This window comes from Capra hircus, chromosome 4, assembly GCF_001704415.2.
Source record: "Capra hircus breed San Clemente chromosome 4, ASM170441v1, whole genome shotgun sequence".
Classification (NCBI taxonomy): domain Eukaryota; kingdom Metazoa; phylum Chordata; class Mammalia; order Artiodactyla; family Bovidae; genus Capra; species Capra hircus.
In genome coordinates, this window is record NC_030811.1 from 70,199,915 (window position 1) to 70,226,512 (window position 26,598).

Genomic DNA, 26,598 nt, shown 5'->3' on the forward strand with positions numbered 1-26,598 from the left:
AGAAGCACCACTCAGACCCTGACCTGACCTCCATCACACGCCCAGGTGTGGAGCCTCAGGGCAACTTGAGCCGCACCACCATGGGCTCTTCCCTCGGGGCAGAGGGCAGAGCCGTGCTGGGCCGCCTGGCCCTCCTCTGGGCCCTCGTGGTTCCAGGTGAGTCCCCGCGGCTTCCCCGGTGGGCCGAGCAGGATGCACCCGGAGGCTGCGGACTCAACCTGCCCTCATCTCCTCCCTTGCAGGTATCCAGCAGGAGATCAGGCTGTCACAGCGGTCCGTGATGGTGGGGTCCGCGGGTGGAGCTATGACTATGCCTTGCCAAGTCAGTAGGTCTGTGAATTACGTCCACTGGTTCCGCCAGCTGGAGGGCCAGGCCCCTGAGAGGCTTCTCTATCTAGCCTTGTCCAAGCGGGATGTGCAGTGGGATTCGGTCCTAGGAGGTGATAAAGTCAGCGCAGCCCGCGGCGGGGATGGCAAGAGCTGCACCATGTCCTTGAGGAAGCTGGCGAAGAGCGACGAGGGACTGTACTACTGTGCTGCCTGGGATCCGCACAGCAGAGTGCGCAGCCCCGGCATCTGCACAAAAAGCACTGAGACCCACTGCTCGCCCAGACCTGGCAACTGCCACCGCCTCCGGGTCCCTTAGGTTGCCTTGGGGTGATCTCTCAGTATCCCCCTACTCTAGGGCTTCTGCAGATCAAATCTGATGAGAGCTGAAGCTGACCCGGGTAAAAAGCTGTGCAGGTGGCAGGGACTTTTCCAAAGATCATCCAGTTCAGCTTGTTTGGAGCATTTGGAGGAAAATTTGGGCTGCTCAATCCACCAGCTACTAAATACATCCAGCTATTGAGCCCTTGAAGTGTATTTAGTTCAAGAGTCCAAGCTGAGATGGGCTGTAGGTCTACAACACAAGCTATACATTGAAGATAGTCACGGAAAAAAAGAAAAAAAGGAATATCTCCTTAATTATTTTTATATTGACTTACTGTTGAAATATTTTGGATATCTTAGACTAAGTAAAAATAGTCCTAACATTCATTTTAAGTGTCCTTTTTTTAATGCAGAAGCCAAAACATTTTCATCTATGGCTTGAATTGGTGACTCACATTTATTTCTAGCGGACAGCTCTGGTATTGACCGAAAATATAAAAATCCAACCATTTCCCATGAAGAATGCACAGATAAAATGTTGCGTATGGTTTCAATGGGTGAAGGACTGTCTAGATCTGCCACAAAATATTTGAAAGCTGAGCCTGGAAGTGTATGCCTGATTCCAGTCTCTAAGTTGTTCACCCATTGTTACCATTTTGTGGGGGAAGAGACAGCAGTTAGTAGCCCAGGAAACAATATTGGCAATGTCTCAGTGTCCTCATCTATCGGCATGCCTGGCACTCATGGGTTTGAGTTGATAAAAATCCTCATGGTGATGCAGTTAACCCTGGATGAGACATCAGGTTCTCTGCTTTACACTTCTCTTTGTTGTTGTTTTTTTAAATTTAATTTATTTTCATTGAAGTATAGTTCACAATAGCCCAAACATGCAAACAACCTAAACTTCCATCAGCGAATAAATGAATAAAGAAGATGTGGTGCATATACACAATGGAATATTACTCAGTCATAAAAAAGAATAAAATAATGCCATTTGCAGCAACATGATACAACCAGAGATTATCATACTAAGTGAAGTAAGTTAAAAACAGAAAGAGAGACACCCTTTTATATCACACATATGTGGAATCTGAAATATGGCACAAATGAACCCATCTATGAAACAGAAACAGACTCAGGGGCACAGAGAACAGACGTGTGGTTGCCAAGGGGAAGGAGGGTGGGGGAGGGAAGGACTGGAGCTTGGGATTAGCAGATGCAAACTATTATATACAGAATGGATTGGCAAAAACGTCCTATTGTATAGCACAGGGGAGCTATATTCAATATCCTGTTATACATGTCTCCTTGAATGTCACCACAGATGGAATTTTGAGTGAATCTCTGGCTACTCTGCTCTCTTCTATAAAATGAGGAGGTTGAACAGCTAGAAAGTATAAGCCACTGATCTCTGCATTTATAGCAAAATCACACAAATCACTTATCACTATATTCACTAACTTCTTATGAAAAGAAGAAGAAGAAAAAAAAAAGAAAGCCTGTTGTCACTGATTCTTCAACCCCCAAACAGGAAAGCCCTTGATGCTGTATGAGGGAGAGAAAGAAAATGTTTTTGAAGTTTAAGCTGAATTTAGACCCTTTTCAAGTGGAAATTCAAAGTTTATGTACAGCCTAATAGCAATGGTAAAACAATTAATAAAAGATTCCTAAACTCATGGTCTACCTCTCTGGGCTCTGATTTTGTGGTAAGAAATGTATAATTCATATATGCTTTCCTTCTGAAAGAGCTCAACCGTTCACTGAAGGCCTAATTCAAAGCTAAGATCCCCCGGTATGTGTTAGACAAGGTGGAGGTAAAGGGGACAGAAACTTACTCTAGCTCTATTTCATGTTCGTTTGCTTCATCTTCCCCATCTTCCTAATACAACTCTTTCCTATTCTTGCAGCCACACCAATGCCTGACTCCACAGAGAGTGAATTTTTTGAACTGGTGACAATGTGGCCGACAAGAAGAACCAGCTCGTCACCCGTGTCCTTACAGAGCTATTAGTACATGGTCCACAGTCCCTGGGAAGAGACAGCCCAGTGCCTCTGCTGTGAACCTCGACTATGGCATGAACCCTATTCTCACCCCTCACTGACTCCATCTTTTCCCTTATGAGCTCTGTGACCTTGAGCAAGATCTTCACGCTTTTAGGCACCAGTTTTCTCAGGTCTAAAACAGAATATAACCATTCCAAAATGTCTCTCTCTTGGAATTATACCACTTAATGTCAGTTGCAACCTCCACAGTGATAGAGCTCTTTTCTGCATGAAAATCCTACTGAGACATATTTAGAAACCTAGCGTATATCTTTCTTGGGTCATCTCATTTTCAGGGTAATCACTGCCAGGATGAAAGAAATGGCCCCAAGACTGTCACTTACTTTGGGAAGCATTTCAGCTAGTCGTCTGCATTTCAGCTAGTCTGTCTCTCTCAAAGTGGGGGAGGTAGGATGGCAAAGGCATGGCTGTGTATTGTGCTGATGCCCCAGGTCATGTTCATTGAGGGCAGTGTGATAGAGTAGAGGAGTAATAGATTTTTACTAATTTTAAAAATCTTTATTGGTATATAGTTATTAACTTTTGAATCGAACTTTTCTGACATTAATTTTCCATACCTCTTTGGCACAGGAAAAATAGGACATTTACAGTCAGCTCCTTCCTTGCTCGCATTAGACGGATGTGGCTGCCCCACAGCCTTGACCATGAAGCTCCATCACAGAGTGCATACTGGGAGGCAAGGCTGAAATCTCTAGCACCCTATGACAAAGAATTCTTCTGTCAGGAGATACCAATGATATCATTCAAGTCAAGGAATTAAAGGGATGCAAAGGGTGTACCCCAGTCCACATCAGGTCCCCTCAGTGGTATCTCTGTGACCTGCCTCTTTCCAAAAAGAGAAGGAGCAGAGAAGAAAGAGATCCAGGTCAAGGATCCACTGAACTCCTGTGCTATGTCTGGATTGTGCTACGCGTCTTCCTTATAATGATGTGAGACATAGGTATTCTTACTACATTTTCAGAGTTAGAACACGGAGTGTTAGATAGCAAATAAATCAAGCAGGTAATAGGCAAAATTAGAATTAAAATCACTTTGTTGTACACTTGAAACTGACCGAACATTGTTAATCAACTATATTCCAAAAGGAACTAAAAATTGTTTTAAAAAGAATGGAAAGCAGTATTGAATGATTCCCTATTCCCTTTGTAGCACACTGTGGGCACTTGGTATTACAGAAATGTTTGCATTCCAGCTCTATCATTCTCTACCTGATCATCCATCCTTATGTTACATCCTCATCTCTGTGGAGACTTGTTTCTTGGTTCAAAATACCATCATTTACATAAAAGGAGCTAGTGAGTATAACTGTTTTTGAAAATATAGTGTAAACACTATATTAAAGAATTACAGTTTATTTTAACATTTTTCTTTTGTACCAATAATATTGATCATATAGATTTATCTCCATAGGGAAGGCACTATGCTTGATGCAGTAAAGGATTTAACAATGACAGGGTGGGTCTGGAGCGGACGTGGGGAAATCAGGGTCGGTCATGTCTCTGTCCTGGCAAATGGACAGCTTATCTGTGCTCAGAGGAGCATTCAGTTGCTTCTGAAAATTTCTTTTTCTCTTTATCCAATTGAGTGGCTTAAGATTACAGAACAGCCTGGAAGACATTTCTTCTTTCATCATAAGAGAACTGGCCTTAGCTCTCAAATTTTGGTTTAAATAAAGAATCTATAATTTCAAGGAAAATAGTATTCTACAAATTTCTTCTTTTATCCTATGAAAGATAATAAGTCATCACAGAACTTGTGTTCTCATTTCTAATTATTGTGGTAAAGAATCATGTTGCCTGTCACTAATTATTACAGAAATGCAAATTAAAACAATGAAGATTCACCTCACACTGGTCAGAATGTATCATTAAAAAGTCTACAAATAACAAATTCTGGAGAGATGGTGAAGAAAAGGAACCCTCTTACACTGTTGATGGAAATGTAAATGGCTGCAGCCACCATGGAGAACATTACGGAGGTGCCTTAAAAAACTAAAAATAGAGTTGTCATATGATCCAGCAATCTCATTCCTAGGCATATATCTGGACAAAACTATAATTCAAAAAGATGTATGCACTCAAATTTCATAGCACCAATTATTTACAGTAGCCAAGACATGGAACCTACCTAATGTCCACTGACAGATGAATGGATAAAGAAGAGGTGGTATATATACACAATGGAATACTACTCAGCACTGAAAAAGAATTAAATAACACCATTTGCAGTGACATGGATGGGCCTAGATATGATATGCTAAATGAAGTCAGACAGAGTAACACAAACACCGTGTGATATCACTTACATGTGGAATCTAAAATATGACACAGATGAACTTATTTACAAAACAGAAACAGACTCATAGATACAGAAGACAAGCTTATAGCTACCAAAAGGGAAAAGGGTGGGAAAGGGATAGATTAGGAGTTTGGGATTAGCAGATACAAACTATTATATATATAAAATATATAAACAGCAAGGTTCTACTGTATAACACAGGGAACTATATTTAATATCCTGTAATAAACATATTGGAAAAGAATATGTATATATATACATCAGTCAGTTCAGTTCAATTGCTCAGTCGTGGCCGACTCTTTGCGACCCCACGAATTGCAGCACGCCAGGCCTCCCTGTCTATCACCAACTCCCGGAGTTCACCCAAACTCATGTCCATCGAGTCGGTGATGCCATCCAGCCATCTCATCCTCTGTAGTCCCCTTCTCCTCCTGCCCTCCAATCCCTCCCAGCATCAGAGTCTTTTCAAATGAGTCAACTCTTCGCACGAGGTGGCCAAAGTACTGGAGTTTCAGCTTTAGCATTAGTCCTTCCAAAGAACACCCAGAACTGATCTCCTTTAGAATGGACTGGTTGGATCTCCTTGCAGTATATATGTATAATTGAATCACTTTGTTGTAAATGGTCTATTAAGGGCCAAACACTTTTCTGAATTTTCTTTTCTCTATTGTTTAAGATAAAAAAATATCCTTCTCCTTTCTCCAATAATTTGCAAAATATGTATTATTGGTTTTCATTTTAGAAACTAACAACATTGTAAGTCAACATACTCTCCCTCCCCCCAAAACAGAATTATGTTACTCAATGAATGGAGAACTTTGTCCACATTGCTCAAGTACACTTGAATTGGCAAATTTGCATTTTCAGTTACTGAAGAGTTTCCTCCTTTCAGAAATATATCCCCAAATCACTAACTGAGCAGCCCTGGTGTTTGTGAGAACGGAAGAGCTTTTTCTTTGATGTGAACTCCAAGCAGTTTCAACACAGATGAACACCTGGAAATTGTTTTAAAAATTCTTAACTCTTTGAATACTCTTCCTGGAAATATGGGAAAGCAGAACAGGTGGTTAACCTACTAGTGTCAAACTCTTCTTTTCCTGCCTTTATCCTTTTCATTGTTAATCAGTATTGTCAATGATTAGTCCACCATGCTGCTGCTGCTGCTAAGTCACTTCAGTCGTGTCCGACTCTGTGCAACCCCATAGACAGCAGCCTACCAGGCTCCACCGTCCTTGGGATTCTCCAGGCAAGAACACTGGAGTGGGTTGCCATTTCCTTCTCCAATGCATGAAAGTGAAAAGTGAAAGCGAAGTTGATCAGTCGTGTCCGACTCCTAGCGACCCCATGGACTGCAGCCCACCAGGCTCCTCTGTCCATGGAATTTTCCAGGCAAGAGTACTGGAGTGGGGTGCCATTGCCTTCTCCGTAGTCCACCATGGAAAACAGATATTTGGGCCCATTGATCTGAGGAAAACTGATAAAATATCAGATGCCACAAAACCCATTATCAAGGACTTCCAAAAGAACTCAGGTCAAATTGCCAGCCCAAAGTTGTTAAACTGCTAGTCACTTCATGAAGGTAGGAGAAGGCTGAGCTCACTGTAGGAGCCTGAACAGTGTGACAGCTCAGGTTGGAAGAAGATGTTTGGAGAAGGAACTGAGCTCATAGTAGCTCCCTGTGGTAAGTAACTTTTTTCTATTTTTACCTTATCATGAAAGACTGATAGCTGCTTTTCAGAAAGAATAAAAATAAAACTTACAACCCCCCTTATCTGACTGCCACATACTTGCCCTCAGCATGCAAAGAGCAATTTTGCAGCTAGTGGTCACTGTATATGGATGTGCATGGAAACAAAGCTACTTCCTGCTTGTAAGCCACTGAAATTCATCTTTTAGAATACACACACACAAACACACACACATGCACAATAGACTCAGGCTAGATATTAAAATATTTTAAGGACCATATATGTTTCATTGTTTCATTTATGTTTCAATATACTTACACCATTACCATAATATGTCATTATGTCAGTAAAGTTGTTGGCAAAGTTTATGTCAGTAAAGTTTTTTTGTAAAGGAATTTACAAAAAAAAATCCTTTTCTTATAAATGGTTTATTAAGTGAGAAACATTTAAAATTTTATATTCTCTATAGTTTTTCCCCAATAACCTTAAAACCTGTATTACTGATTTTCACCTAAGACCTAACAGCAGTGCAAACACAATGTCTTATAATAAGTGACCATATAACATTTGCAAATCCCACTTCTTAATACTCTAGTTTCATAGAGGGAAGCTGAGAGCAGTCAGAATTTATGTCATGACAATTCTTGCTGCATTGCTTGGAAATGGACCAGTGTAATGGAATTTGTGAGCTCAAGCCATCTCAGCTCCAAAGTCCATGAAAAGAGTCTGCATGGTTGGACATCCTCACTTGCTCATTCTCTCAGCAAACATTTTTTGAGGACAGTTTCTATGTGGATGCTGGAGACAGAAGTGTGAACAAGACACAGACAGAACAAATCCCAACACTCAAACAGCTTATAGTCTAGTGGAAAAGCATTCTAGATGCTGGCTTGATTGGGCTCATATTCAATGGCTTGTGGCTACCAGAGAAACAACAGATCTTGGATTGATGAACTTGTTTCTTTCTCAAATGATGTAATATTTGCCACAGTAAGTATTGCTTATAAAATTCATATATTTTATCTGTCCAAAGAATTTGATAAAATGACCCCAAATCGTCCCATTAAAGATAATAATAATAATATCAGCTACTATTTACTGAGGGCTAGACGTCATGATTTCATGCATTGGAGAAGGAAATGGCAACCCACTCCAGTGTTCTTGCCTGGAGAATCCCAGGGATGGCGGAGCCTGGTGGGCTGCCATCTATGGGGTCGCACAGAGTCGGACACGACTGAAGCGACTTAGCAGACATCATGATACGTAGTTTCAGTGCCTTATCTTTTCCTCAAAAGGAATCCTCATCTTCCTATTCCACAGATAAGATAACTGAGGTTTAGAGAAGTTCAGGTGCTTGCCTAAAGTCACATAACAAGTTACTGTGGCAAATATTGTAATTCAGTAGAGACTTGTTTATTCCAAAGGACAGATTCTGGACCATTACATAAGGTGAGAAAAATGAAGTCTAAGTTTTTATATTCTGAACATTTACTCCTCTGTAGCTTGATCTTTTAAATGGATTATTTAATTGATTTCTTAATTTGTAATAGGTTATAATTTGTATTATTGCTCGTGTGTGAAGACAGTGCTTCTGTGTATTTAAATTGCGTGTTTCCAAAATCTGTTTGTGAAGACCTAAGATAGAAAATGCCATGTACAGGAGGGGCATGAAATAAGATCAAAGGCACTCAGGGAAGCAGGAGGGAAAAGGACTTCTAGCAGAAAGCACAGGTTAAGATTTTAATGCTCAAGGGTAGGAGAGTTATGTGTCTGCTCTAGCTCAATTAAAAAAAGTGAATATAAAAAACAAAAAAAAGGAAAAGGTGGTGGAATATATACTTTTTATTAGCTGATAAAATAAGCACACCAAAATTTTTAATATGATTTGTTTTTACAACATAAAATTAGAAAAGGACTTTAATACAAGAAGTTAAGAGAAAAGTGAAATAAAGATGGGATATAGTCTTCAACATCCACTTTATAAAATGGAAGAAATGGTCTTTAATCAAACCCATTTATACTACCAGTTCATCAATGCTATGGATACCATAACATTTAATGTCATTCACAGATGGTGACCCTCAGCAGATAGGGTTAGGCAGGTAAGGTTTTCACAACCCAACATGAAAATAATAGGATTTGAGAACCAGGCATCCTACCATTTCTCTTATCATCTTGCCTTGAAGACCAAGAGTTGCAAGCTCAATTCTACACATGAGCTGGAGAGAAGTCAGTCTGAGGCTGAAATTTCTAGCAAAAGCTTGGAAAAACATTAATTGTGCTGTTGATTGGGCAGGAAGGGGAAACCATTTGTTTTGGACAACAAAAGTGAAGTAATTCCATATACTGACTATACATATTAGGCTTTAGCCAATGTTCCCTTATTGCTTCCCTGGTGACTCAGAGGTTAAAGCGTCTGCACGCAATGTGGGAGACCTGGGTTCAATCCCTGGGTCAGGAAGATCCCCTGGAGAAGGAAATGGCAACCCACTCTAATATTCTTGCCTGGAGAATGCCGTGGACGGAGGAGCCTGGCGGGCTACAGTCCACGGGGTGGCAAAGAGTCAGACACGACTGAGCGACTTCACTCGTTCAATGTTCCCTTTGAGTTGCTTAACCCTGGAAATACAGCGGGCAAGACTAGACAAACAATTGCCTTTAAGGTGTGTGTATGAAAAGCACGTGCCCTATGACAATGGCGTGAAGAAGTCCTGACCTGTGGAACATAGCAGAAAGCAAACAAAGGAACAAATCTTCAGTTAATTGCCATAGACTCAGCTGCAACCCCAAAACACTGAATTCCCATCAGTAAGGGCAAGCCCTGGTCCCATGATACTAAAATATTATGTTGGAGCACACAATCAGCTAGTAATAAGAAATCACTAATAATAATGATAATAATAATTATTATGGTCTTTCTTTTCCATAGCACTTTTAATACAATCACTTTTTCAAATCTTGTTTCATGTTGGTCTCACTTCAGCATTAAAAAGGATGTCGAACTGATTCACGCTTTTTACACTATGTTTTCAAATAAACAGACACCGAAAGCTTTAATTTACCTGATTAGCTCAGCCATGGAACCTGTTATGAACAAAGTGAATCAGGACCAGAAACTTGGTCTCTTGTATCCCAGGCTGTCATGATTCCACTAGGATTTAAAGAACTCAGAGAAGCTAAATTAGTCTAAAGTTTTTGCCACAGGTTGAATCACTGTGGAATTTAAACAACATGATCTTTGGTGGAGGAACAAAAGTTTTCGTCCAGGGTAAGTACCTGAAGAAGGGCATTTTTTGTCAAGATAGTGAAGGGAAGGTAAGAAACAAATTGGAATAATAATTTAAAATGTTTGGGAAAATGGGAATGCGAATGGGGATTAGATGTAAGAGTTTAGGAAAGATATTAAAACAAATCCTTAGAGCATACCATAGACAACTGTGTACAAATATAGTTGGATTTGTCTTTCTGAACATGTGGACTTATATAGAGGGTTCCTGTATAATATATGTGATCATCATGAAAGTGTTTGGTTCAAGGCCAAAGTTGGTTATTATAGGTAAGCTTTGTGAGCTGACACATTTCCTTTCCTGATGGCAAAGTGTTGTTTTCAAAGAATCTGGCTTTGGAGTCATCAGATCAGGATGTCTGGGTCTACCATTTACTGTTTATGAGCACTTGGTCAGTTATCTTTGGCCTCAGTTTCTGAATCCACAAAATGGAATAGCCGTATGCGTCCAGCAGGTATCATATGAGAATTCAGTGAAACTGTCAGTAGTGTCCCTGACACACTGTGTAACACATCGTCGGGGCTGGATAGGTGTATCCACACTCTATTCAAATGCAAAGGGAAAACTGCACTCAGGAAGGAGAGGTGTTTGCAGCCAAAATATTGACAGAAGAGAAATTCTTCAGAGGATGCAGCTGTACTTCTAACTCCTTGAACAAAAAGTTATCTTACTGTCCACTCACACACACAAAATTGAATTGGGAGATATTTGTCTCTCTTTAACAGACTGCTTTCTATTTGTCAAGAAAAATGAAGTTAAAATGTATTTGTTTTTATATTTGTTGTTCTATATGTTTTACATCTGAATCCTTTCACTTAATTGATATCATCTCTAACACAAACATTTATTGGCCCTTAACCAATAAACTTGGGCTTCATGATCATATTTATCAGAAAAATTTTAATTCATAAATTAAATGATCATGATGTGAAGTCAATTAAATACAGATGCAAAGGTCATAATGTAATTTGCTTATTTAAATGTGAAATAGTTGTAATTAATTTATAGAATATAAGGAAAAATAGAGTACTCTTAAGCAATAAAAACAAAGTATGTGATAGGAGAAATATATAGTATCTTACTATTATAATCAATAAGATACTATTTACACCATGAGTAAGGTATATAAAATTAAACACATTAAGACCTAATTGTATTTACAACGTAAGTTTTAAAATGACCTCTGTTTGCTTACTTCTTTAGTAGAAAACTCAGGAATTTTACTACAGAGTAAAAACTTCTCAAAAATTTTTTTTCTTTTTCTTTTCAAATGAGAAGTTTAATTTTTCTGTTCTTAAGAAACTGCCCTCAGAATGATTAAACCAACTCTAAACTAGCTCAAAGAGAATATGAGTAAAGTATTTGTGTTTCATTTGGAAATAAATTGGAAAGAGTTTTAACATTTATAATTTCAACCATTACTTTAACCATAAATATATAATCAAGAAACATTCCAGCATTTAAGTGGGATCATTTATAAACTATGTTTTTGTTATATATGTTGACATCATGTCTATAAGAAATTCAAGAAGCATATATTTAATTTTTAATTATATGTATACTTTATTTTGGAGAAGGCAGTGGCACCCCACTCCAGTACTCTTGCCTGGAAAATTCCATGGGCAGAGGAGCCTGGTAGGCTGCAGTCCATGGGGTTGCTAAGAGTTGGACATGACTGGGCAATTTCACTCACTTTTCACTTTCACGCGTTGGAGAAGGACATGCCAACCCACTCCAGTGTTCTTGCCTGGAAAATCCCATGGGCGGAGGAGCCTGGTGGGCTGCAGTCCATGGGGTCGCTAAGAGTCGGACACCACTGAGGCAACTTAGCAGTAGCATACTTTATTTAGCAGGTGAAAACACAGTAAACCATGGAACTCTAGAGAAGTTCATCAAACTTATAGGGTAGATTTAACACTGGGGGAGATACAGAGTCAAAATACTGTGCATTCTTAATCATGCTTAAACTTGAAATGAAATTTCAAAAGAAATTGGTAAAGAATTGTGCTTTGGTAAACATTCTCTAAAGTGAATCAAAATTCTGATAAATGCATTACTTGATAAGGTTTATATAAAACATGCCAGAAAATTATACATTTTTAATAGAAGTTTTGGAAATATTGCTGTTTCGTTTCCAAATTCAAGTCCCCCACAATCAACTCCTCCACTCAAAAATCTGCAAGTTTTCAGATCTGAAGGTCAGATGTTATATAAAATTAGAAACCCACCAGAAGAATCCCATCACTTCAGAAACAGGCAGGTGATCTACATTTGAAGCTGTAACTTCAATATCACAGATTGTCAAGTACACAGGGACACTAATTCCCATTATAAAAAATGACTGTATATTGTTTAAAAATACAAATAAATTTCCTACTGACATTTATTTATATGAGAAGTAAGATCAGTTCAGTTCAGTTCAGTCGCTCAGTCATGTCTGACTCTTTACGAACCCATGAACCGCAGTACACCAGGCCTCCCTGTCCCTGTCCATCACCAACTCCCGGAGTTTACCCAAACTCATGTCCACTGAGTTGGTGATGCCATCCAACCATCTATCTCATCTCATGTTGTCCCCTTCTCCTCCTGCCTTCAATCTTTCCCAACATCAGGGTCTTTTCAAATGAGTCAGCTCTTCGCATCAGGTAGCCAAAATATTGGAGTTTCAGCTTCAACATCAGTCCTTCCAATGAACACCCAGGGCTGATATCCTTTAGGATGGACTGGTTGGATTTCCTTGCAGTCCAAGGGACTCTCAAGAGTCTTGCCCAACACCACAGTTTAAAAGCATCAATTCTTCGGTGCTCAGCTTTCTTTATAGTCCAACTCTCACATCCATACATGACTACTGGAAAAACCATAGCCTCGACTAGATGGACCTTTGTTGACAAAGTAAGATAAATATGGTTCATTCCAGGGTAGTTAAATGGAGTTCCACAGAGTTGCAAAACATGAGGATGAGTTATGTGGCCAAAGAGAGCACAAGTTACAAAACAGGATAGGAAGGGAAAGCAGTGGAGAGAAGGGAACTTTCCTATACTGTTGGTGGGAATGCAAATTGGTGCAGTGACTATGCACAACAGTAGGGATGTTCCTTAAGAGACGAAAAATAGAGCTACCATATGATCCTGCAATCCCACTCCCGGGCATATTCCCAGAAAAAAACATAGTCTGGAACGATACAAGCACCTCTATGTTCATAGCAGCACTATTCACAATATCCAAGAACTGAAAGTAACCTAAGTGTCCGATGACAGAAGAATGGATAAAGAAGATACGGGGTGTGTGTGTGTGTGTGTGTGTGTGTGTGTGTGTGTGTGTGTGTGTGTACTGGAATATTGCTTAGCCATTAGAAAGGATGAAATAATGCCATTTGCAGCAACATGGATGGACCTAGAGATTGTCGTACTGAATGAAGTAATTCAGACAGAGAAAGAGATAAATATCATATGATATCTCTTATATGTAGAATCTAAAAAGAAATGATACAATTGAAATTATTTACAAAACAGAAACCAACTCTCAGACTTACAGAACAAACTTGTGGTTACAGGGGGGAAGTGTGGAAGGAGGGACAGTTAGGGACTTTGAGACTAACATATACACACTGCTATATTTAAAATGGATAACCAACAAGGACCTACTGTATATAGCACAGAGAAGGGAACTTTGCTCAATATTCTGTAACAATCTAATTGGGGAAAGAATTTGAAAAAGAAGAGATACATGTATACGTATAACTGAATCACTTTGTTGTACATTTGAAACTAACACAGCATTGTTAATTAGCTATACTCAAATATAAAATAAAAAGTTTGCAAAAAGAAAAGAGTCAAAGATTCTCACCTCTAGAGAAACTATCAGAGTTACCCAGACTTCTCCCCCATTCTCATTCCCACCACACACCCAAACGCTTCATTTTTAAGCATAATTTTATTTTTTTAATTTTTGCCCTTGCTGCATCTTCTTTGCTGTAACATGGGCTTTTGTCTTTTCAGAGTGGGGCTACTCTTCACTGAAGTGCGGGCTTCTCATTGCAGTGGCTTCGCTTGTTTGAAGCTTGGGCTCTAGGGCACAGGGCTTCAGAGTTGCCGCACAAGGGCTGAGCAGTCATGTCTTCAGGGATCTAGAGCACAGGCTCGGTAGTTGTGGTGCAGGGGCTTAGGTGCTCGAGGCCTGTGGGATCTTCCGGATCAGGGATCAAATGAGTGTCTCCTACACTGGCAGGAGGATTCTTTAGCACTGAGCCATTAGGGAAGCCCATCCATCCACTTTAAACAGGCTCCACTATGATAGAACAAAAGAGATGTTAAAAAATAAATGTGTTCATGAATTTTGGAAGGTGATAAAACTCATACCCCATCTTACCACATGGAAAAAGAACAAAGGCCAACGTGTGATCCAGGTTCTACTGCGCTAGCTGTGACTTTGGGCAAGTTACATAACCTCTTGACCGTCTCTTTCTATTGAAAATAAGGATAGTAAGTCCCTCACAATCTACTGTGAATGGAATCCATGGTGAGCACTAGTTCAGTGACCTGTTTTCTTCCTTTTATTACATGCTAGTTTATTCCATGGTTCTCCATGTTTCTCTAATAACTATTTTAAATTCTTTTCTATCTCCCTCCACAGATAAAAACCTTCCTACAGATATCATCCCCAAACCCACAATTTTTCTTCCTTCAATTAATGAGGTCAACCATCAACAGACTGCAACATATCTTTGTCTCCTGGAAAATTTTTTCCCTGATGTTATTAAGGTTTCTTGGAAAGAGAAGAATGGCAACAGAGTTCTACCATCCCAGCAGGGAAATACCATGAAGACCAATAACACGTACATGAAGTTCAGCTGGCTGACAGTGACAGAAAACTCCATGAAGAAAGAGCACATGTGTATCGTCAGACTTGAGAAAAATGCAGGAGGAAAAGATCAAGAGATTCTTTTTCCTGCAGTGAATGAAGGTATGTGAATATAAACATAAATATAAATATAACCTCCCTTGGGCTTCCCTAGGGGCTCAGTGGTAAAGAATCCATCTGCCAGTGCAGGAGACATGGATTTGAGCCCTGGGTTGGCAAGATCCCCTGGATTAGGAAACACAAACCCACTCCAGTATTTTTGCCTTGGAAATTCCAGACAGAGGTCACAAAAAAAGGTCACAAAAGAAGAGTCAGACACAACTTAGCAACTAAACAACAATAACCTCCCAGAACACAGTGTTTCAAAGACAATACCCCAACTTTTCTGTCAAGTCAAATAAACACATCTTTCTAAGATGTTGTTATGTTTAATGGTACCATAAATGTCCTGAAATTTCCACTAGAATTAAAATAGTAGAGTCATGGGAACATTAAAACAAAAAAGAAAAAAATATTTTTAAGCTTTCTTAGCCTCAGTTTCATCTTCCAAAATGTTACAGTCACAATGATGATTTTAGGGTCTTTGTGTGGATTAAATGAAAGAAAATATATGAAAGTGTCTAGCAACTTAGTGCACAACAAATTTGCAAAAAGAAATTCCACTTTTGATTGTCTTGGTTGATCAGGAAATAAGAACATTTATGTATCTTTCAGGAATGCTCTACTCACCAAGCAAAGTCATTCTCACCTTAATCCTGCTTTTACTCAAAGTATAAGTCAGAAACAGTGGGTTATTAAATGACACAATGATGTTGTTATGAGGAAACCAGATTGCAGTTCAACAAAAAGTATTGAGTTGGCTAAAAAGTTTATTTGGGTTTTTCATAAGATGTTATGAAAAAACTTGAAAGAACTTTTTGACCAACTGAAGAGAATAATTTACTGCTGCAGTTTTATTATGGTCTTAGTTAAAATTTGTACTTTATTTACTACCTTGAAGTTAAAATTTGTAATTAAAGATGGGTGAGACTTAAGTGTGCAAACTTATTCCCACTGTACATAATGAATGTATGTCTTGCCATTAGAAAAGGTCTTTCAAGATACTTTTACTGTAGCCCTAGCACATGCTAGGTCTGGAGGGATGTGTGGATGGACACACTTGGGTGAATTATTGTCCTAGGGAGGATGCCCTGCAGTCAAGAGAATATACACTTTTCTGGATGACTCAGGGTCACTCGTGATCCAGGCATGATGTCCCAAAAGCAGCCCCTGTGAGCAGATGTCGGACATGTCCACGCAGTGGGGGAAAAGCGCTGGGTCTATCTTGACCTAGGCAGTGGTCCTCTAACTCATTGGACTCGGGACTTAACGTTCTGAGTAATTCACCTAACAGACCAAAGGCCACAGAGTGCACATCAGAGGAATCATTTTGTGCTTTTCTCTGTGGTTAGGAAGCCTTTTTAAGCAGTGGGAACCAAGCACATAAAATGTGCACAGATGTTTGCTGTGCACCAGTTTGAATTTCTGAAGTAAGTCTTTATCTTCTCTGATTCTTAGTCTGTCCAATGATCAAATCAGGCTTGAACATTTGCCTTGGCTTTGTCCTGGGACTGCAATGAAGAGCAAATGAAATAAAGTCAGCAAAAAAATTGCATTCTAAAACAAAAATGGGTGTATTTATTCATGCATCTACTGTTATTATTTATATTCTTTCCTTAAGCTAATCAAAACTAAGATTATAGAAACTGCCCTAAATCTCTGTTTCCATTCATTCTACTCTAAGAAATACATGATAAACAAATTTGCTAAGTGCAGTTTAATATAATCATGGTTCTAACTGTCCTATTAAGTTTTAACTTTTCTGGGATTAAGGAAAAATAAAAAGGGTAGTAAGTCTCATGGTGATAATTATCAAAAAGGAGACAAGTTCCCTTTTATCATGTGTGATACTTGGCACTTAATTTCTGAAATAAATGTTTTCCATGGATTTCATGCCCATATAGCTAAAGAGGACATTTCTGTAAATGTCACTCTTTGACTCTTTGCGACCCTATGGACTGTAGCCCACCAGGCTCTTCCACACATGGGATTCTCCAGGCAAGAATACTGGCATGGGTTGCCATTTCCTTCTCCAGGGGATCTTCCTGACCCAGGGATGGAACCACTCCTTAGTAAATTTCTAATGCTATTTTTGGGAAGTTTCTTGTTTTTGATAAAAGTTAAGAATATTATATGGGCTTCCTTGGTGGTTCAGATGGTAAAGAATCTCCCTGCAATGCAGGAGAATTGGATTCTATTCCTGGGTTGGGAAGATACTTTGGAGAAAAGAATGACAACCCACTCCAATATTCTTGCCTGGAGAATCCCATGGACAGAGGAGCCTGGTGGGCTACAGTCTATGGGGATGCAGAAAGTCGGACTCGACTGAGAGACTAACACGTTCACTTTCAAGAATAGTGTGTTGTTGTTCAGTTTCTCAGTTGTGTCTAACTCTTCGCAACCCCCATGGACTGCAGCATGCTAGTCTTCCCTGTCCATCACCATCTTCTGGAGCTTGCTCAAACTCATGTTTATTGAGTTGGTGATGCCATCCAACCATCTCATCCTCTTGTCCCCTTTCTGTCCTGCCTTCTATCTTTCCCAGAATCAGGGTCTTTTCCAATGACATGGCCCTTCCCATCAGGTGGCCAAAGTACTGGAGCTTCAGCTTCAGCATCAGTCCTTCCAATGAATATTCAGGGTTGATTTCCTTTAGGATTGACTGGTTTGATCTCCTTGCAGTCCAAGGGACTCTCATAAGTCTTCTCCAACACCACAGTTTGAAAGCATCAATTCTTTGGTGCTCAGCCTTCCTTTTAGTCCAACTCTCACATCCATACATGACTACAGGAAAAACCTAGGTTTGACTATATGGACCTTCGTTGGCAAAGTAATATCTCTGTTTTTTAATACACTATCTAGTTTTGTCATAGCTTTTCTTCCAAGGAACAAGCGTCTTTTAATTTCATGGCTGAAGTCACCATCCACAGTAATTTTGCAGCCCAAGAAAATGAAGTCTTTCACTGTTTCCATTGTTTCCCCATCTATATACCATGAAGTGATGGGACCAGATACTGTGATCTTCTTTTTATTAATTTTAAGTTTTAAGCCAACTTTTTCACTCTCCTCTTTTAACTTCATCAGGAAGTTCTTTAGTTCTTCCTCACTTTCTGCCTTTAGGGTGGTGTCATCTGCATATCTGAGGTTATTGATATTTCTCCTGACAATCTTGATTCCAGCTTGTGCTTCATCTAATCTGGCATTTCACATGCCACATTTCATACTCTGCCTCTAAGTTAAATAAGCAGGGTGACAATATACAGCCTCGATGTACTCCTTTCCCAATTTGGAACCAATCTATTGTTTCATATTCAGTTCTAACTGTTGCTTCTTGATCTGCATACAGGTTTCTCAGGAAGCAGGTAAGGTGGTCTGCTATTCCCAACTCTTTAAGAAATTTCCACAGTTTGTTATGATCCACACAAAGGCTTTAGCATAGATGTTTTTCTGAAATTCTCTAGCTTTTCCTATGGATCTTTTCCTATGATCCAACGTATGTTGGCAATTTGATCTCTGGTTCCTATGCCTTTTCTAAATCCAGTTTGAACATCTGGAATTTCTTGGTTCATGTGCTGTTGAAGCCTAGCTTGGAGGATTTTGAGCATGACCCTGCCAGCATGTGAAATTATTGCAATGGTGCGGTAGTTTGAACATTCTTTGGCATTGCCCTTCTTTGGGACTGGAGTGAAAACTGATCTTTTCCAGTTCTGTGTCCACTGCTGAATTTTCCAAATTTTCTGACATATTGAATGCAGCACTTTCACAGCATCATCTTTTAGTATTTGAAATGGCTCAGCTGGAATTCTATCATATCCACTTGGAAGCACAAATCATGAAGTGATTTTTGAAGAGATAGAAAACTATCAGGTCCAAGTTTTTGACCAATCTTGACTGAGAAACAGGTCTTAGTATACACTGCTGTTTATGCTGAAATTTTTCATTTTTTCATCTCAATCAATTCATAGTAATAAGAGGTTTGTTCATCTTTAATGAATATAGTCACTGCAAGCAAAAGAAGTAAAGTTAAAATTTTTTTTTTGGTTGTCCTGGTCTTCGTTGCTATGTGCAGGCTTTCTCTGGTTGCAGTCAGTGGGGACTACTCTTTGAGGTACTTGGATTTCTCATTGCAATGCTTCTCGTGCTGTGGAGCACGGGCTAAGTAGTTGTGGGGTGTGGGCTTAGTTGCCTTGTGGCATGTGGAATCTTTCAGACCAGAGACTGAAACCATGTCCCTGGATTGGCAGATGGATTCCCATCCACTGTACCATCAAGGAAGTCCCAGAGAGTTTTAAGACACATTAAGGTCAGTTCTTAAGGATGATTATATTAATATTTTCACTCTTGGCATTTACTGCAAAGCCTTTACACCTCACATTCATTTTTTATAGTGAAAACTGATCTCAATGAGGGCATAAAATGGCATACCAGAACCAAATCTATATGGATAAGAACATATCCAGAAGAAAAGGAATAAGCCAAACAACCACTGTGACTCTGTTTTCCTGGATCCATTTTCTTTTTAAAAATATTTATCTTTGTATGTTCACCTTTTAACATTGTAGATAAGTACAACTCTTACTTCAAGTTTTATCAAGTCAGAAAAATATAAATGCAATTTGGCTGACTTTTTTTGTATCTGGAATTTTCTATCCCTGGAATTGCACTGAAATGTTGACCTCCGATAATAAATGAGGTCACTGATAAGAATAATTAAGATATCTGGAAAAGAAGATGCTTTTAGTGTCTACAGTAGTAGAATTCTGTTGTTCATTGGTTACTTTCTTTCTGTGGCTTATTTTACAAAGTGCTTTACATAGGCCCTGTCTCATTTAATCTCTCACAATGATCCTTTGAAAGCTGGTTCTGCCATCACTGGTACCATTGGTACAACTCTCTGCCAGTCACTTTCCCTCTGATCCTTATTTCTTCTTTTGTAACATGGAATCCTCCAAAATACACTTCACTCCAGCGTCATTGGAAGATTAAAGAAGGTAACACATGTTAAGTAGTTAAGCTAGTTATAGTTGCTCACTAGCTATTAGCCTTATTAATATTGTTTTCATCATGCTCACAAACACCACAAATGCAGAAATCATGTGGATGAGTCAGGGATACTGAGAACATGTGTGATATGAAAAGGTGTGACTGCTTTCCTTTGCTTAGAAGGGAAATTTACCTGAGCCAGACTCCCTTGAACGTGGGATTCTGTTGCAGATTCTAGGATTGGATGTGTTCATCTTGGGAACACCTTTTCATGTCAGCAGTGGACGCTGAAGATGTAGAGCAGCCACTTTTTCTGTTTGCCTTTCTGCACATATTTCTTGAAATTGTATTTTGGACAGACATTGTCATGTGTAGGAAACAATATATGAATTAGACCTACTGAATTACATAGTGTCAGATCAACTATTTCTGGATTTGTAGAGCTCATATTTTAATCTGTCAGGAGACTATATATATAATATATATATATGCTACACGCATACATACATATATATATATGTTACACATACACATATAAACACACATGCACACTGTCAAATAATAAACATGAATAACTGACAATACTTTCTCTCATTTATTGTAGTTTTCAGCCCAGTTGTCGCTACTACTGGGCCTCCAGATGATTGTTTGCAAGATGAAAGTGGTAAGTATTTGTGTATGTTTGCTTTTATGTTGGGCTTCCCTGGTGGCTCAGTGGTAAAGAATCTGCCTGTGATGCAGGAGCCACAGGAGACATGGGTTTGACCCCTGGGTCAGGAAGATCCCCTGGAGGAGGGCATGGCAATCCACTCCAGTAGTTTTTCCTGGAGAATCCCATGGATAGAAAAGCCTGGAGGGCTACAGTCCATAGGGTCTCAAAGAGTCGGACATGACTGGAGCGTCTTAGCAGGCTTGCCTGCACCTTTATGTTAAGCTTTAGTATTTTTTTCCCTTCTGATTAATTAACTTCTTTTGAATTTCTCTGGCTAAAAGTAGAAAAGAACAAATATCTGGAATGGTGATGCTAAAAGTTTTCATAGTTTTAAGAACTGACTGACTTGTCTCTCAGCACATTTTATATATATATATATATATATATTACACACTTATATATACATACATACACACACTGTAATAATGGGCGTGGACAATTGATTAATATTTGCTCTCATGTCTTCTAGAAGTCACTGATACTGATTTTACAAAAGTTTGTTCAAGAGGTGAAAGTGGTAAGTTTTTGTATATATTTGCCTTCATGTCATCCTATAGCATTTTCCTTTCCTCCCGATGAAATTACCTTTTGAACTTTCCTGGTTTATGGTAGGAAAGACCAATTATTTCTGAAACTTTAAGATTCATACATTTGATCAGTATCTCTCCTGTCTCTACTGGCAGATTTTATATATGAGTGTGTGTATTGTGTACATATATACATATGCACAAACATACACACACATATATATCATGTATCAAATAGTAAGTATGAATAATTGACTACTATTTTCTCTTCTAGAAGTCAACAATTCTACAAAAGCATGTCTGAAAGATAAAAACAGTAAGTTTTGTCTGTATTTGCCTTTATGTCGTGTTATAGCACTTTTTTCCTCTAGATAAATTAAACTTTTGAACTTGGTTTAAGGTAGAAAATCAGAAAGTCTGGATATTGCAAAATAGACTGCTATATGGTCTATAAGGAAATCTTAAGTAAGTCTATTATATATTCTGTTACACTGTCTATATATTTTAGGTTACACATATTTTAAGTAAATCCAACATTCTGTAAGAGTCATCTTAACACAATAAATACTGGTTTTGGTGTGAGATGACTCTCAATCAGAGGATGCAGTGATAGGCTCTGAATTATTCAACAATGGGTTTCACTCAATTGTGTAGCTTTTGATTATAGTGACTATGCAAAAATGATACCAAGTTGCTTTTATGTATGTTGAGTCTTTGGTTGTTGCTAGTACCTAATAACATAAACTGATGCTTATAGAGAGTTTCATATTCTTACAGACAACCTTATACTATGTCTCTCATGTATTTTAAGTATGATTTTTATAAAGCTCCTAAGAGGGCATATTTTCAGTTCAGTTCAGTTCAGTTCAGTTCACTTCAGTCGCTTAGTCATGTTCAACTCTTTGTGACCGCATGAACCACAGCATGGCAGGCCTCCCTGTCCATCACCAACTCCCAGAGTCTACCCAAACCCATGTCCATTGAGTTGGTGATGCCATCCAACCATCTCATCCTCTGTCATCCCCTTCTCCTCCTGTCTTCAATCTTTCCCAGCATCAGGGTCTTTTCCAATGAGTCAGCTCTTCGCATCAGGTGGCCAAGTATTGGAGTTTCAGCTTCAACATCAGTCCTTCCAATGAACATTCAGGACTGATCTCCTTTAGGATGGACTGGTTGGATCTCCTTGCAGTCCAAGGGACTCTCAAGAGTCTTCTCCAATACCACAGTTCAAAAGCATCAATTCTTCTGTGCTCAGCTTTCTTTATAGTCCAACTCTCACATCCATACATGACCACTGGAAAAAACATATTAATGTCCCCCCATTTTACAGATGAGGGCAATGAGCTAAAATTAATTAAGTCCCTTGTACCAAGTCTCACAGCTAGATCTGGAATTTCAACCTAGGACATTTGAATCCCTCCTCTAAGATCCTGATACAGAGTAAGAAATCCAAAAACCAAGGCCTTGACACAATGGACATCTGGCCAGGGGTGTAAGTGCCTGGGCTTCCAACTATCACAGATTAGAGTTCTTTGGTTGCATTAATGTGGGTGCATTACTTATACCGCTAAACAACAGAATCCTCACCTGCCAACAGGGAACAATTACACCTAACTCAGTAATCGAAGGGGAGTGCTTCCCTGGTGGCTCAGACAGTAAAGAATCTGACTGCAGTGTGGGAGACCCGGGTTTGATCTCTGGGTTGGGAAGATCAACTAGAGAAGGGCATGGCACCCCACTCCAGTACTCTTGCCTGGGAAATTCCATGGACAGAGGAGCCTGGTGGGCTACAGTCCATGGGGTCGCAAAGAGTCAGACATGATTGAGCAACTAACACTTTCACTTTCAGTTATTACAGAGACAAGGTCACCTATGTGGAATGTCTCCATAGGGTATCCATTTAGCTGGCACAGGATCAGTACTAGTTGGTGGCCCCTTCTCCCTGCATGAAGGTTCTTAGTGAATTTAGAAGCACTGGCTCCGGTCCTGCTGATCCCTTCTTCATTCCCAATGTGTCAGGGGGCCTGAAACTCAGCTAACACCTGACCTGACACACACCATATGCTAGTGATTTTGGAGTTCTGACTCTACAAAGAGAAATTTCCACAGGAACAGACTTCAGCCTTGTGGTTCGTTTAGCCAAGTCAGATCCATCATCACTGTTGTTAATTATTCCTTGACATCATATATTTCTTATAAAACTTCAAAGGAGAGTAAACGCAATTAGCCTATAGCATCACAGCCATGATGAGAGATAGTCAGGACAGACAGGTGACTGAGGCATGAGCGCCTAAACTTTCTGAGAATTGGGCTAACCACTTTTTTCCATTTTGCACAATGTTCACTTTACTACACTCTGCCCCACCCACTGTAGACACCACCAAATTTCACAGATCATAACCTGATCGTAATCTCACTGATGCACAAGGTGTAATCCATCAGATCCTTCCAAACCAGTGATTCCACTTGATATTTATGCCAAATATCAAAGGTCTGGGGTATGCACTGAATGTGGAGATGCAGAACTACATGACAGCTAAGAATGTGCTCATTAAAATTGCGTCCTGGGATTGAAATGTGGTTCCTGGTACTTTCTAAATGTGTGACGTCAGGCAAATTACTCCTCTCTGTCTTCAGTTTATTTGTAAAATGGGGGTTGAAAATAATGATCTTATAGGTTATCGTAAAAATTAATCAAGATTAAAAATTTGCATGCAAAGCTCTCAGAAAAGTGTTTAGCATTTGGCTAGTGGTTAATGAATATTACTCGTTATCTTTTAGACATATGGCAAGGGTGAAGAAAATGCTGAAAGCAATTTATCACAAATGATTTTCCCTACTGGACTCCATTAAAAATATAACCTTACTTTTTAATATTTCGGAAGGTTCTAGTGAATTTAGCTGAGGTTGTTGACTTGAACTGTGAGCTGAATTCTGAGCTGTCCTGGTGGTGGTGGTTGTGATGATAAATGTTTACCTTAGGGTTTGGTGTTACAGGGGTGTCATGCTAATGTAGACGATCATAAGTAAATAATTGTGACCACACCTCTTATTGGGCTTCCCTTGTGACTCAGATGGTGAAGAATCTCCCTGCAATGTGGGAGACCTGGGTTTGATCCCTGGGTTGGGAAGATCCCCTGGAGGAGGGCATGGCAACCCACTCTAGTACTCTTGCCTGGAGAATCCCCGTGGACAGAGGAGCCTGGTAGACTACAGCCCATGGGGCTGCAAAGAGTCGGACACGACTGAGTGACTAACACACACACACAATGTTAGGAAGTGTGTCCTATCCTTTTGAAAGAATGGGTAATAATCACGACTCCTCCTAGATACCGTGGAGCTGCAGTTGACGTACAACTCTGCTTACTACACCTACCTCCTCCTCCTCCTCAAGAGTGCCGTCTACTTTGTCACCACCTTCTGCTGTGTTTTTAGGAGAACAGGCGTCTGCCGTGATGGGAAGAGCTCATGACACAGGGGACAGCAAAGGGGCCAATTTCCCTTCTTCATCTATTGTCCCAGAAACTCTCTACTGCAGACCTAGCCAGGCTTGCTTTCTGGGTTTGGGTTATTTCAGATGTTGTGTGTAATTTGTATCATTGTGTAAGGGTTTTTCAAACCACTGGGCAGACAGTTTTCCTCTGTAACAAGGAATTCTGCCATTACTCAAAGGCACGGCCCAGGGCTAGTCCAGGGGAGCCTCCCCCACCACTGTCCCCACAACCTCATCAGCTCCTCTGCACCCCTAAGTCCTCATGCCTCTCTGAGCGCACACAGCGGGCAGTTCCCTGTTTCCTCCTTGAGCACCTCCACCGAGACCACGGCTCTGATCTTCCCTGTCACACACCCTGGAGATGCTGGCTATGCTATTTGAATCCTGTACTTTGATTTTCACAATAAGCACAATAAATTTTTAAAAAGAAATCAAAAGTCCCTTTTTGTCTGTGTACTTTAATTTCACGAAATCTAATCAAGGTGAGAAACAGCAGGACAACAGTGATATCAAATTCAGTTCTGCTTATAATAATGGCCAACACCACATTTCTAGGTCTTTCCCTGTGAGGGTGGTCATGGTGCTCTCTTTGGGGCACTGGCTCCAAGGGGACCCACAGCCAAAAGAAGGTGCCCGGTTCCTTCTCTTTCAAAGTCACCAGATTCAGACTCATTGGTTTGAGATGTTCCTATGGCAACAGTGGGACTGACACCCAGCATGACTTGCACTTGTGCGTGTTCAGATCCGTAGTAGTGCCTCATAAGCACTGCCTCCTGCTCCTCACATTAACCCCATGAGAACTACACCAACACCAGAGGGGCACTGGGTGGCGGGTGCAGCATGAAGACTCTGACCTCCGAGGGCCTGGATTTGAACCCTGGGTCTGTATTGGTATCTGTGTGACCTCAGGTAGCCATGTGAACTCTCAGTACCATCATTTCCACATCTGTGTAACAGAGTTACAGTTCTGTCTCCTGGAACATGAGGAGTAGATATGTTAGTGATGCTTGGACCCTGCAAGCCCTCAGCAATGTTAGCATCTACGGTCTGTAGCTCTAGTGTAAGTCGGTAGATGCTACACATACACGGAACTGCCAAGAATCACCTGTAATCTCATGTCCCTGCGGACAAGTTGGACTCATCTTGAGGGACTCAGTTTTAACAGTTCACCAGGAATTCCATTAACTGTCTAAGAGCCCTTGGAGGAAGGTACAGTTAAAGTCAATAGTTTACAGGTTGGAGAGATTGAGTATTCTGCTCACGGTCACTCTTTTGTAAGTAATAGTCATTTAGAGCCAGGTCTCGAAGATCTCAGAGCCTATATTTTGTTTCCTAGGATCTTGTGGCTTTCCCTTGACTCATTTACTACTGGGAAAAACAAAACAAACCCCAACAAAACAGAACATGCATTGCTTCTTTGCTAAAGGCCTCCTCCAAAGGGTCCATGAGAATTTTCCTAAGGACTTGCAGGTGCATCTGCCTTCTCCTTACGTATATTCTCTGGAATCACCATAGCTGCTCCCTCTGTTATCAACCCTATGGAAGCTCTGCCTGACTCTGTGAGTGTCTAGGTTAGTAACTACTCTTTCGGGAGTATAATGAACTGGACTGAGAGTCTCAGACCGAGCAAGACAGTGGATGGTGCTCTGAGCATCCTGACACCCCAGCTCCTGCCCTAGAATCAGCAGACCCCAGGGTACTCAGAATCCACGTGGAAGCCTCTTAGGTGCCCAGGTGCATTTCTGAGGTGGGAGGAAGGCAGACATCAGTTTGGTCCAGTCCTTTCCCACTATAGCACAGCTACCATGTGGTATAGGGGGAGGAACACTGGACCAGAGGTCCACCACACTCCTCAAGAGTTAGAACCTTCACTTCCTGGTCTGTTCTAACCAGCTGTGTCGTGTCTCCTTGACCACATCACGTTGCCTAAGTTTAC

At 40.1% G+C, this 26,598-nt stretch overlaps 1 gene segment (V, D, J or C); it reads left to right on the forward strand.

Moving 5' to 3' along the window:
• On the forward strand, positions 1-25,100 carry LOC102179160. The segment is given in 8 exon segments: positions 1-156; positions 243-559; positions 9,906-9,969; positions 14,621-14,950; positions 20,535-20,594; positions 21,112-21,159; positions 21,444-21,485; positions 24,499-25,100. Coding segments are annotated over 8 exon segments (1,080 nt in total).